Genomic DNA, 12,939 nt, shown 5'->3' on the forward strand with positions numbered 1-12,939 from the left:
TCTGTATTGTGATGGCCTTTGGCCATATACAATTAAACCTTAGCTTAGCTTAATTAAATCTTGGAAAATGTTTGGCAGTTGTTGACTGTAATGTTGACAAGTACTTTTGATTTGTTTAATACTGACATAATTATCTCTTTTTCTAAGATATCCATAAAATATTTTACAGGCTTTTGTATGACAGGGTGGATAAAAATCAATGATTTTTAAACAAAAATTTAAAAATCAGATTTTAAAATTTAAATTGGATTTTTTAATTTAAATCAGATTTTTTAAATAAAATGTTTTTTGAACAAAAATCTATCTAAAGATAGTTTTCTATTTAAGATACATTATAGTCCAAAGGTTATCATCATGAAATAAGGATTAGTTTTTAATTATGTAGCATGAGGCTGTATATTCATGCAATGTTTAATTTTTTCGGTAAACGAATTCCATTAATCCATTCACAATGCCATGCTCTTTCAGAGGTTTCTGTAAAATTACTGGGCAGTTTTCCTATCTAGAAGATATCACAGCTGCTTGGTTTTACAGTTCTCAAAACTGTGAATTTGTGTCTGCAGAGATCACGAATCTTCTTCACAGCAAAAAGGTTATAAAATAACATACACAGTTTAGAAAAAGACCTTAATCTCATTCTTCCTTTGCAAATCTTTGTACACAGAACCAACCCCTTACCTCTTAAGTGCTAAGTTTCAAAAAATTCAATGAATAGAAGATTGTTGGGTGTAGAATAGATCTGCACAAGAAGCTAATTGTGAGGAGTCCTTATGTAGAAAACCATGATTTAAATCTAGTTTTACTGACTAACTGATTCAGTTTAAATCAAATCCTCCCTGTTAACAGCAAAACAAAATGAGGGGTTAGATGTATCACTTAATATGTCAGAGTTTTGGAGTATAGTATGAGCAACAGGAGTAATTTTTTAGAAAGTGTTGGGGATAACATGTTTTCAAATATTAATGTGTTAGGGGTTATCTTGTCCTGTCCTGGATAGCCCAGGTGAGCCTGATCTTGTCAGACCTCAGAAGCGAAGCAGAGTTGGCCTTGGTTAGTAATTGGATGGGAGGCCTCCAAGAAAGACCAGGGCTGCAGAGGCAGACAATGGCAAACCATCTCTGTTAGTCTCTTGCCATGAAAGCCCCACTGACGCCATAAATCAGCTATGACTTGAGGGCACTCTCCACGACCCGGGGGCATATTACACACAAACTGCTTCATAGTGACTAAAGAGAACCTTCACATTCAGAGGCAGTATACCTCTGAATACCAGTGCCAGGAGGCAACTTAAGGGGAAGGCCTTGGTCTTTGTTCCTTGTTTAGCTTTCTGGGGTAACTGACTGGCTACTGTGTGAAACAGTAGGACTGTTGGACTAGATGGACCACTGGTCTGATCCAACAGGCATCTTATGTTCTTAAAATACAAATAACAACAAACAAAAACAAAAAGTTTTAGGTTTGTGAGATTCTGAGCTGTCAGCACAATTTTTTTTGCTTTCAGAATTATGTTTTTTATCATTTGCCTTTCTCACTGAGATGCAAGGCAGATTACATAGTAATGATTAATGGCTGAGATGTTCAATAAACAATACGATAGGGAAAGGATAACAGAAATTTGAAAACAAGCAGAAATCCAGTTCAGAGCTGGAAAACAATGCTGAAACAAAACATAAGCAGTTTGATATGAGGGGTATACTTACAGCAACAGATGGTACACAATAGTATCCCAAACAGCATCACTTCTGTTTTATATGAATTCAGTTTCAGTTTGGTCACTTTATGCCAATTGATGACAGTTGCTGGGCAGCTTGTAGAGGGGGATTTGGGACTTGTAGAGGGGGATTTGGATAAAGAGATATAAAGCTGGGTGTCATCCACATGGATGACATCTGATTCCATTAACTACAAATGAGTTATAAAGGCTTTACATACAGATTGAATAACGGGGCATAAGATTGTGCTCCACAAGATAACTCCTACCCTGAAGATAGCTATCCTCCAACAACCTTTCATGTCCATTTCATGATGAATGATTTATACCAGTCCAAGGCACTTCCCCTGATACTCTTTTCTCCCTCAAAATGCCTTAACAGGATGGCATGATATACTGTATAAAAGACTGCAGATAGATCTAGGGGGAACAACCAAGAAGCACAGCTTTTGTCTACATTCAGAGGTCATCAGCTAAAGCCACTGGAGCTGTCTCGATCCCATAGCTTGGCCTGAAACCTGACTGAAAAGGGTCCAGACCACAAAATTATTCAAGAAAGTGTGGAGCTGGTCTGCTACTGTTCTCTCAATCACTTTGCCTAGAAAGGGAAGATGGGAAATAATTGTCCAAATCACGTTTTTCTAGGGATGGTTTTTTAAATAGTGGGCAGGTGACCACTTCTTTGAGTGGCTGCTGCTGACTTAAAATTAACTCTTTGGAAGAGGTATGCTGATAGTGAATTGGGGGATTTAATCCACTTCTGTTAAAATCAGGTTAGCCATTTGCGGGAAAAATTCAGATCAGATTTTATTTCTTGGGAAGCAAATTGTGAGCAAGGTACCATCTTTCATTATTTTATCATTTTCATTGCAAGAGCAAGGCTGTAACCCTGTGCTTACTTAACTTTCATGGAGTTAGAATCATGGGGTTAGACTTGCTTCCATATAAATATGTATAGAATTGTACTGTTGGTGTTATTAATAACATGCAGGCTGTTTTCTGCGAAACAGCAGTGTCGGTTTAAAAAAGCAAGAACAGCCCACCACTATCCAGTCCTGCACTCTGTTTATGCTGTCAATTATGCTCAGTATAGAAGCTAATTCAGTTTTGCTTGCTCTTTTGTCACGTAATGTATATGGTACAGCTGGCTAGAAATCTGCCTAAAGATCGAGGAGACAGAAACAGAAAATGTAGTAAATGCCATTTGGGATTTTAAAAAAAAGTTTAGGGTATCATAAGTGCAAAAAAAATTGCTGATAATAAATTATAAAAACAGCTGACATTTGATTTGTCTCAAAGAGCAGTCATAAGGTCAATACCATTAGACATTTAAAAATAAACCCTAACCATAATTGCTGGATTGGATCCAGAGTTCCTGTCCACTGATTGTGTAGTCTTCCACCTCTTTTGATGCTGGAACATACCTCTTTGCTGGCAGAAGGTTGCATCTTAAGCCCAGTATGTTTTGGATTTTAAAAAATTAGAATAATAATTTGTAACTGCATATGTACACTGTCTGGAATGTTTAATATTGGTTTTGTAGTCTGATAATTTATCTTTGCAACTTTTAGATGGCAACAGTTAATTTTCTGTTTAATACCTGAGTTATTTTACTAAGAGTACTTGTAGCTATGTGGAACGCTGTCCATTATGATATATATTTTAATATAATCAGGACAGAAGGGAGAATATTATTTAGGTAGGCTTTTGCCTCAAACTATTCTGAAGTCACAGTACAAATTGCAGTATATTTTAAATAATATCAATTCTACATATGTAATAACAGATTATTTCCATTTATATGCTTTTTAGCAATGTAGTTTGATGGATGGATTGAAACAATGATAATAATATCAACAATATCATCAATTATATTCTGTTGCCTTTTGTTGCCATCTTCTGCCATTGAGTGAAGATCGTTTTGTTTCATTTGGAGTTCCCTCAGTGATCCCTCCTTCCTGCCCAATTTTTTTAATTGTTTTTATGGAGCTTGTATGTATTTTAGCTCTGGTTTTACTTGTTTCAATGATGTTATTTTTGATGTTTTTTAAGATGTGGTTTTATTATGTTTTAATTTATTAGCTTCTTTGGTAGCCCTTGTAAAGGTAGAAAGACAGGGTATAAATTTTGTAATATAAATAAACAATAATAAAACAGCAATAAAATGCATAAAAACAAAAATCAGCGGGAGAAAATTTAGAGGTTAAAAGGCCTGGCCAGGTGCACAGATCTAGTGCATTTCCTTGGAGAGGCCCTGATCAGACCACATATATCATGTTTTCATGCAGGAATAGTTATTGCTCTATCTTCTATGGTGCATAGTGCTTATGGTATTTATGACTAACTTTATTTGTACCTCACTTTTCTCCCCAGTGGGGGCACAAAGATGTTTATATCATTCTCTGCGTGTCCATTTTGTCCTCACAACAACCCAGGGTCACAGAGCAAGCTTTCATGGCAGAGTGGGGATTTGAACCTGGGTCTCCCAGATCATAGTTACACTCAAACTAACGTACCTTCCTTACGGAAAAGAACACTGCTAGATTTTTATACACACACACACAGTGCTACACACGTACTTGTGGTGCAGAGATCCTCACCACTGCTGGTCAAGACTCCGATCCTTTGTACATGAGGTTATGGCATTGAGCACCCTCTCCCCAAGAAGGCTGACCTTTCATGGATATGGGGGCACTGTACTGCAAGCATGGAGTGTTAGAAAGCCACATTGTACTAGACAAGGGAGAGCATGTGGGTCCCCAAACCTGTCTGTGTTGACTTTTTCTCAATATGGTTGTCAATATGGTATGTCTTACGGTGCTCATGTGCCCTCCTCAGGTTTTTTTTTGGTCTGCTGTCCATGGTCCTAGTCTTTATACTAATGAGGTCATAACATTGGCTTTTCTTCCTTCCTGTCACATTGCTGTGATATAATGTTACTTTCTGTCATATGGTGTGCATCTTACTGGGTTAAAGGTGGGTCATATATCTGCAGAGGTCAAAGACCACTGTTTTAAATAACCAGCCTTCTATAAAACTTATCATCAAGATTGCTGATGGAGTCTGCCTTGTTTAGGACACCACCAGTCTGCTTATTCTTCTATGAAAGAAAAATATAATGCAAAATTGGGATTTTATTTCAAATGTTGATCGTTTTCTCTTGAGCTTTGCAACTGGTTCTATATAACCTGCCAGATTGAATTTGTATGTAATGTACAAATGTACTTAGAATAAAAGCTTTTACTTTTACCCTTCAGAATGCTTTTGTGTTTATCAGAGACATTTTGTCTGCCACTGGTTGATATGTTTATGGTTGTGTTAATAGTAGTTTTATCATTGTCTTTAACTTGCTACAATATCTATTTCTGTTAAATCTAGCGGTATTTTCTTGTTGGGAGCAATCATGCAGAAACCAAATACCGTGTTTTGAAAATTGATCGCACAGAACCAAAGGATTTAGTTGTTATTGATGATAGGGTGAGTACTTTACCATTTGAGGCATTTTGACACAGAAAACAATTTTAAAGAATGATTAAATATTTCAGCATGCTGTATTCCTTTGAGTTTAAAACTACTCAAACTATTTTTCTTTTAGCAAGTTGCTTTACAGATGCCATATTTCTTATTTGAGATAGTTTCCTAATAGAGGAGCTAAGCTGGAATATATAAAGAGACTTGTTTTTTACTGTAGCTTGAAATGATTTCTTAAGAGAATGTGTCCTGGGAAATTATGTCAAATAGAAAAAAATGTGTATGTGCATACATTTTTAACATGGGCCTGTTTTTGCTGTGACATGGGAATTGAAACTTGTGGGACTCATTAGGGGTGATTCATGAGTTCCATCTCTTATGCTATAATGAAATGTGGAGTGGGAGATTGAGGCATACTTCCTCTTCTGCTATTAAATTTACAGATGTAAATTTTCTGTGAGAGCCGTTGGGGGAGATCTGCTAACAATGGCTATACTAATAGAGGAGACAGTAATTTTGTTATCCCGCCCTCCCCCAGCCTCCCAACCTGTGTGACCACATAGATCCTGGAACCCTGAGATAAACTTACCTGCAATGAAAAGTGGCTACTTGGGGGAGTGGAACATGAGAAAGATCTGCAATCATCAGCCCTTCCTGCTGATAGGTTGCAGGATCCAGCTCATTTATTTGGATTTCCCCATCCTGATTCAAATGTAAAAACCCACTGGTGTAGATATACATTGCTTGTGTTACTATACAACAATCTATATATACTTCTGTGAGTCTTAGTAGTATTTTAATAAAGTGCAAGAAATAAATGCTTTAGTATGTTTTACGTGAATTACGGTTAATTAAACTTTGTAAGATTATTCCAGGTTAAGTCAACTTTACAATTTTTTTTTGTCTACTGAGGATACTCTTTAAAAAGAACAGGAAGATAGACAAATAACAGTATTCTTCAGTACTCCTTAGTTTCCCAATAAGAAACAGATGCATTCTTTTTTATAGAGATCTTTATATGCAACTATTCAGTGTCATTTTAAAGGAAGTCTTTTTTGATGGTGACTGCACATTTGGTTTTTAAGCATGTATATACCCAGCAAGAGGTGAGAGAACTGCTTGGCCGTTTGGATTTGGGAAACAGGACAAAAATTGGACAGAAGGGCACCTCAGGATTATCGCGAGCAGTCTCTGCTTTTGGTATAGTAGGTAAGGAAAGTCTTATTTACCTTTTTAAAAAGATCAGCTAGGTTGTGTATATTAGAATGTTATCAAGATATTGCAAATAGGAATAAAATATGAAGCTAATTTTTTTAAAAACGTAGCTTTCCTCTCCAAAATATCAAGTAGGGGATACTAGTAATTTGGACTAGTACATCAGAATTTAACAGCCACTTTTCATGTGAGAACAAAAAGGCAACATTAGCCAGTAATACCCTATTAACTTGTAATTATTGATCTTTTTAAGTTCAAGTATCCCATCCCATTTCTTAAGCTGCTTGCCTTCAGGAAACATTCAATAGTGGCTTCCATTTGGTTACCATAAAGTAGAAGCCATCGACCTTGCTGAACCTTTTGGAATTTTTAAATTCAAATTGCTGCCACGGGGAAGGGGTGGTTATAATATAGCTGCCATGGGAGGCAGTACCAGGTCTTTGCTTTAGTGAAGAGATGATGCATTTTGGTATCAGTTTCCAAACCAAGGGGAGTGCCTTCTCCTTCACAAAAGAAACGCTAAGTCACAGTATTGTTTCAGCTTATAAACTACATAAGTAGTATCAGTGCAGTTGACGTTTGGCACAGTTTGTATTCAAACATTTCACATATGTTCTCAATTATGCAAAAATGCTGGTTGTGCCTACACATACTCAGATTGCTTTTTCATGGCTTCATTCCAGTGTCATCTCCCCTCTCCATTTGTTGTTGACCTTATTGTTTGAATACATAAAAAATCACATCCCATAGTGTAAGTGACTTTCAGATATTAAGTATCTCCCTCTGTCCCTTTCAGCTGTCTAATCCAACGCTTGTTAACAGGAAAAGCAGACAGACTGTCCAGATCAGGAATTGTTTTGGCATGTATACTCTCGTAACACTTTACCAAAGTGGTTCCCTCTTCAAAACCATCTTCTGGTTAGAGAAGAAATATGTATCAACTTACAAAATAAGTTGTCTCTTGATTGGAGATGAGATTTCCAAAGTAAGGAACTTTTTTCTGTTTCTCAGACATGCCTAAGCAAGTCCAGATCAATGTCATTTCAGTTTCCAAAACTGGGAGCTGAGCTCTCCCAGCTTAATAAACTAAAAGTGCAATCCTGAGCAGATTCAAGTACTCTTACAGAGAATTGAAAGTGAGATTGATCAAGGCTTTGCTTAGCTAAGAAAGCCTTGGTCAGGTTCAGCTGCAATATATGTCCGGGGTCTGGGTCCCAGCCCCCAGACTTGGTAGGAGGGAACAGCAGGTCAGCCGGGCTGATGGGCAAACAGAGGGGGCAGCCAGCAGACAGCAGGTCAACTGGTCAGCCAGCTGACAGCAGGTCAACCGGTCTGACTGGCAGGCAGAGGGGGCAGCTGGGGGACAGCAGGTCAACCCCTCCCACAGGCAAATGGAGCCAGAACCTGCCGGTGCCAGGGGCAAGGAGCAAAAGCCCAGGGCCTCAGGAGGCAGGGGGAGACAGAGAGAGGCCAGCGAGTCCCACTCCCCTAGGGAGGGAAAGGGGGCTAGGCAAGGCGGAAGGGGGCAAGGGCAGAGGGATTGGGAGCCCAGCAGTCACCCACCCAGAGACCTTACCTGAGGAGGAGAAGCAGCAGCAGCCCCAACAACCCAAAGCCCTGCCCCAGCTAGAAAATAGTAGCCTGGCCCTGGAGTTGCCAAAAGCCAAGCCACTCCAGGTGGGGCTATTGGAGGCACTCTGCAGGAAGCCCTGGGCAACCAGCCAAGGAGCCGCAGCTGGACCCACCTTCAGCCATCAGCTCTGCCAGGGAGGCTGGGCTGCTAGCCAGGGGACTGCAGCTGGACATGCCTTCAGCAATCAGCCAAGGCAGGGAGGCTGGGCAGCCAGAGAACAAGGCACAGCTGGTGCTGGTCAGTGGGGCCAGATCAGCTACCCCAGCTGCAACTGCTTGGTGCAGCCCAAGGCCAGGCTGGAAGAGGGGTGGGGCAGTAGAAGGAAGCCCTATAAAAGCTGGCTGGGAAGAGCCCTGTGGTGGTGGGTGTGAGTGAGGAGTGATGATGTGGAGTGAGAGCAGTAAGATGCAAGGGTGGAGGTTTGGAGGAGAGTTCTGGAAGGAGGAGATGAAGGAGGACGCAGAGGGTAAGCAGGCCAGGTTGAGCAGGCCAGCGAGTGGACTGAGAGGGAGTCTGGGTGAGGTATACCGCCCCTCCTTCCACAGAGCAGGGTCCTACAGAATCCCTGGCCCCCCTGTGACGTCAGGAGCAGACCGCCCAGTGCCACGCCCAGCGGCAGCGGCGGCAAGCCCTGACAATATACTAGTGAGCTCTCTTAGTGTAATCCTGTTGACTTTAATGGGTGCAAAAGATTACACTGCTTGTGTATTAATTTAGAGGAATGCTGTTCCAGGCGCTGGAACTAGACATGGGCATGAAATGGAAAAAGCCTGAAATGAGAGTTTCATGTTTCATCGCGATCCACGAATCATGAAACTTCACAAAATTGACATGTTTGCTGAAATGATTTGTTAGTTTCATGATTCGTCAGAACCCGGGGCATTTCAACAGCCCCTTTCATACCAAACTTGCAGGGAGACTTCAGCAGGCTCTCCTCTGCCACCCTCCCAGTTTGCAATACATTGATTGGGAAGGGAAGTGCTGCCAGAGCGCATGACTGAAACAGGGACTGGGAGTTGCTGGATCAGAGGAGGATGAAGGACCAGGCGTGGTGAAGCTGAGCCGGGAAGACAGAATGAGGGGTGGGGTGGGGTAGTGGGAAAAAAGGCACCCTCAACCAAAAACCTTCCGACAACAAGGCCAAGAGCTGGAAATAAGAGGCTTCTTTCAGTCTCTTTAAAGCAGCAGCATCCAAAAGCACAATCCCAAATCCTTCCACACACTCTCCTACTCCAATCCCAGCAAAACACTGACATAGATCAGAACAATAGGTCTATGGTTGGCTGACAGACCTGTCTAACAGAATTTGGAGGGGTGAGATTGGTGTGCTCTTGGCTACAGAAAGCCCACCTCCTTGGTTGCATAGGGGATTGACCCCCAGCTCCTGGCTGCATAGGGCAGAATGGAAGCTCTCCAGATGGCTAGGAGAGCTGCCAATCAAGGGTAAGTAGGCTATGATTGGGGTTTCCAATGGCAACAAAAGGTCTGGGCTCTTTGTTGCCTAGGGAATAAATGGATGGCCAGCCTGTCTGCAATTACGAATCATTCACGAAGCTAGCGAAACAGACCAAAAAGCTAATTTCGTGATAATTTTGTGATAACTGCAGCCCCACAAAACGCTGTTTCGCAACACATGAAACGGCCCCCTTCGTGACGAAATTTGCTTCATATTTCAATTCGTGCCCATGTCTAGCTGGAACTTGAAATGAAACTGTTCTTACACAGAGGAGGAAGGCATCCTTGACTGATGGGCTATTCCTCCCTTTGGGACAGAAGTGAGGATAAAACACAGCCACCTGTAAGTAGTGGTAGGAAGCAGCCTCAGCAAGGACTTCAGGGACACTTGAGAGGTCCTGCTCTGCAGAACTTCCAGGACAGCTTTTACTTCAGGATCTACCTTAGCTTCCTGCTTTTACTACTATTCCCCCACTCACCCCATCCTCGCCATACACTGGTGGGTTTTACAACAATCCTACCTACGTTCTTGAGGTCATCAAAAGAGAAGCCAGCGCAAGGGGGCCAGGCATTTTGCACAAGATACACTTCTCATGTTGATCATGAGTTTACAGATTCTTAGCATCATTGGTTGCCAAACCCAAAGACATAATAGAGTCCGTGTCTATGGCTCAGCTAAAGTCACATGGCTGTGATGCACCTGCCTGGAATAAACTGAGCACTTTGCTAGTCAGCCAGCTAGTAAAGAGCAGTCTGAAGGTTCCTCCTTTTTTTTCTGTTCCACTCAAGACCTTTTGCCTTTTATCGCCAAAATTCAAGAATTAAGGAAGCACCAGGAAACCCAGCAGCAGACACTGCATTAAGAATTGCTGCCATAAAGCATGAAGCTGCCTTTTAGCGAGATGATTGTTCTTAATATAGTTGTCATGGGGCTCAATGATAGTGAGGACTCCTCAAGAGAAAAGGAGCCTCATGTAGCCAGCCTATCCAGCCCTGACTCAACAGAAGCTGGTGATCAGGAGGAACAGCCGCTGGTGGATCAGAATCCACAGCCAGCAGCTGAACCAGAGGCACTGACATCCTCCAGCTCCAACACCACTGGTGAAGCTCAGCCACCAGTTGGCCGAAGTCCTCAGCAGTAGCTGAGCGAGAGGCACTGACACCCTCCAGCTCCAACACCACTGGTGAAGCGCAGCCAAGGATGCCCAAACCTCCAGCTTCACCCAGAGAGCACCGCAGACAAAGGCAATGCATGGAGCTGCAGGAGAGGTGGGAAAGAGCATGCCTCCTGGCCGGACGTCAGCTGCTGGTTGAGAGCGATGAGGAGTGACCACAGGATAACCCCCAAGCAGCTGGCTGCAATCCCAGCCTGTCTATAAAACCCAGCCACAGAATCTAACAGGACAAAAAGAAACATTATTTAAAGATAATTACAAAGTATTATGAAGGACAATTCAAAGAGATTTAGAAAGATGGTCCAAGCTAAAATTGTCCTGGATAGGAAGAATTTCTGCAATTCTAATGAACATTTTACTGAACATTAACTTTTTATTTTGAATGTTGCCGATTAGTATAAAAGATAAGACACTGAAAGACTGACAGACAGATAAACAATTTATCTGGAATGGAAAAAGCCAAGAGTAAGATTTAAGGTATTGCAAGATGAAAGAGGATTGGCAATCCCAAATATCAAGTTATATTATAAAGCAGCTAGTTTGGTTTGCAGACTGGATCAAAATTCCTAAGGACGGACTAATACGTTTAGAAGCAGCTGACTTGCCTGATGGGCTACGTAATCACCTTTGGGTGAAAAGAAGAGCAAAGACACAACAAAAGGTTCGTATGATAAGAGACAGCTTGATTCAAATCTGGGATTAGAATGAGAATAAGACCTTTAAGCCCTATGACATCACCAATATTTTCACCAGTTGACGCCTTTTGTGATAAGAATCAGAGAAAAGAGAATGACTTTATAACTTATCAAAATATGATAAACTCTCAAGGAAAGATAAAATCATGGCAACAAATTTTTGATGAAGGAAAGAAAATACAATGGTTGACATACCTTCAGGCAGTCTCCAGATTTAAAAAAGTCCCTAAGGATTACAGAGGCCAACTGAGGGATTTTACTAATTTTGAGAAGACAATCATGCAGAAAATGAATCGCATATTGGGTCAGATCTATACACTTTTACTTCAATATGATACAAAAACAACAAGTTAAAATTTGTATGATAAAATGGATGCAGAATTTTGGAGAAGGTATAACATTTCAACAATGGGAAAATTTATGGACTAAGGGTATAAAATTTACCGCATGCTAATCACTTAGGGAAAATTGGTATAAAATGTTTTTAGATGGTATATTACACCAAAAGACATTGAAAAAATGAACAAGAAATATGTAGGATTGTGCTGGAAGTGTAAAGAAGCAGATGGCTCCTTCTTTCATATGTGGTGGACATGCAAAAAAAGTAAAAAAAAAATGGAAAGATATATATGCTGAGACTCAGAAGATTTTAAGAATCAATTTTGCCATGAAACCCCAGATCATGCTGTTGGGAATAATACCAGATAACATCGATAGAACATTACATGAACTACCTTGGTATTTGCTGATGGCCGCAAGAGTAGTAATGGCAAGCAAATGGAAAGAAGAAGAATGCCCCACTAGAAAAATTCAGAAGGATAAAATGTCAGAATATGAGGCGATGGCAAAGTTGATGAATTATCTCTATAGAAGACCTATCAACAAATTTGAAGAGAAATAGAGAAGATATTTTGTTTATAATGGATAAAATTTATGAGGTTTTAATTCTGTAAATCGGAAAGCAATTGTATATTAATATATTTTATAATTTGATTTTGAGATAGTTAATTATATAAAGAATTGGTAGTTTAGATAAATAATTGGTAAAACAGATTGTATAATTTGGAAATATTTGTATAAAGTTAACACGTTTATTGAAAAATAAAGTATAATCACAAGGTAAAGAGATGCAGGAGGGATATAAGAATTTCTTTTTGTTCAAGATAATGAATGGAAATAGGTTAAAATCTTTTATAGTATTTCATATTTATATTAAAGGTCATGGTAATCAGTTATATCAAGAAACAAGTAGTAATGTTGCCATTAATTATTATTGTTAAAAAGGAAAAAGATAGTGTGGAGTCATAATGAAATAACAAGGTCTTTTTTATTATTATTAATATTAAATAATAAGCAGGAGTAGGCTTGAATTTTGCTTGTGTAGTACAGATGGGAAAATATATACTAGTTAAGCTTAATAATTAATAATTACATTAATCTCTATTTTAATATTGGTAAAGGTTTTGGTTTTTGAACTCTGTATTTTAGTAACCTTTATAGCACATAGTCATATATTTGTCTTGACTTTTCTCCCCTTCTTACCCCTTTATTTCTGTACTCCCTTTTGTTTTAAAAAAATACAAT

The 12,939-nt window shown here is 39.9% G+C and overlaps 1 protein-coding gene across 2 annotated transcripts in view; it reads left to right on the forward strand.

Moving 5' to 3' along the window:
- Window positions 1–12,939, forward strand: part of FIG4 (FIG4 phosphoinositide 5-phosphatase) — a 139,038-nt gene that overhangs the window by 9,386 nt on the left and 116,713 nt on the right. For both annotated transcript variants that reach the window (XM_054995992.1, XM_054996001.1), the window contains exons 2-3: window positions 5,090–5,188; window positions 6,268–6,391. In XM_054995992.1, coding sequence (XP_054851967.1) covers window positions 5,090–5,188; window positions 6,268–6,391 — 223 coding nt within the window. The remainder of the gene's footprint in view (window positions 1–5,089; window positions 5,189–6,267; window positions 6,392–12,939) is intronic.

The sequence above is a fragment of the Eublepharis macularius genome, chromosome 1 (genome assembly GCF_028583425.1).
Source record: "Eublepharis macularius isolate TG4126 chromosome 1, MPM_Emac_v1.0, whole genome shotgun sequence".
NCBI lineage: Eukaryota > Metazoa > Chordata > Lepidosauria > Squamata > Eublepharidae > Eublepharis > Eublepharis macularius.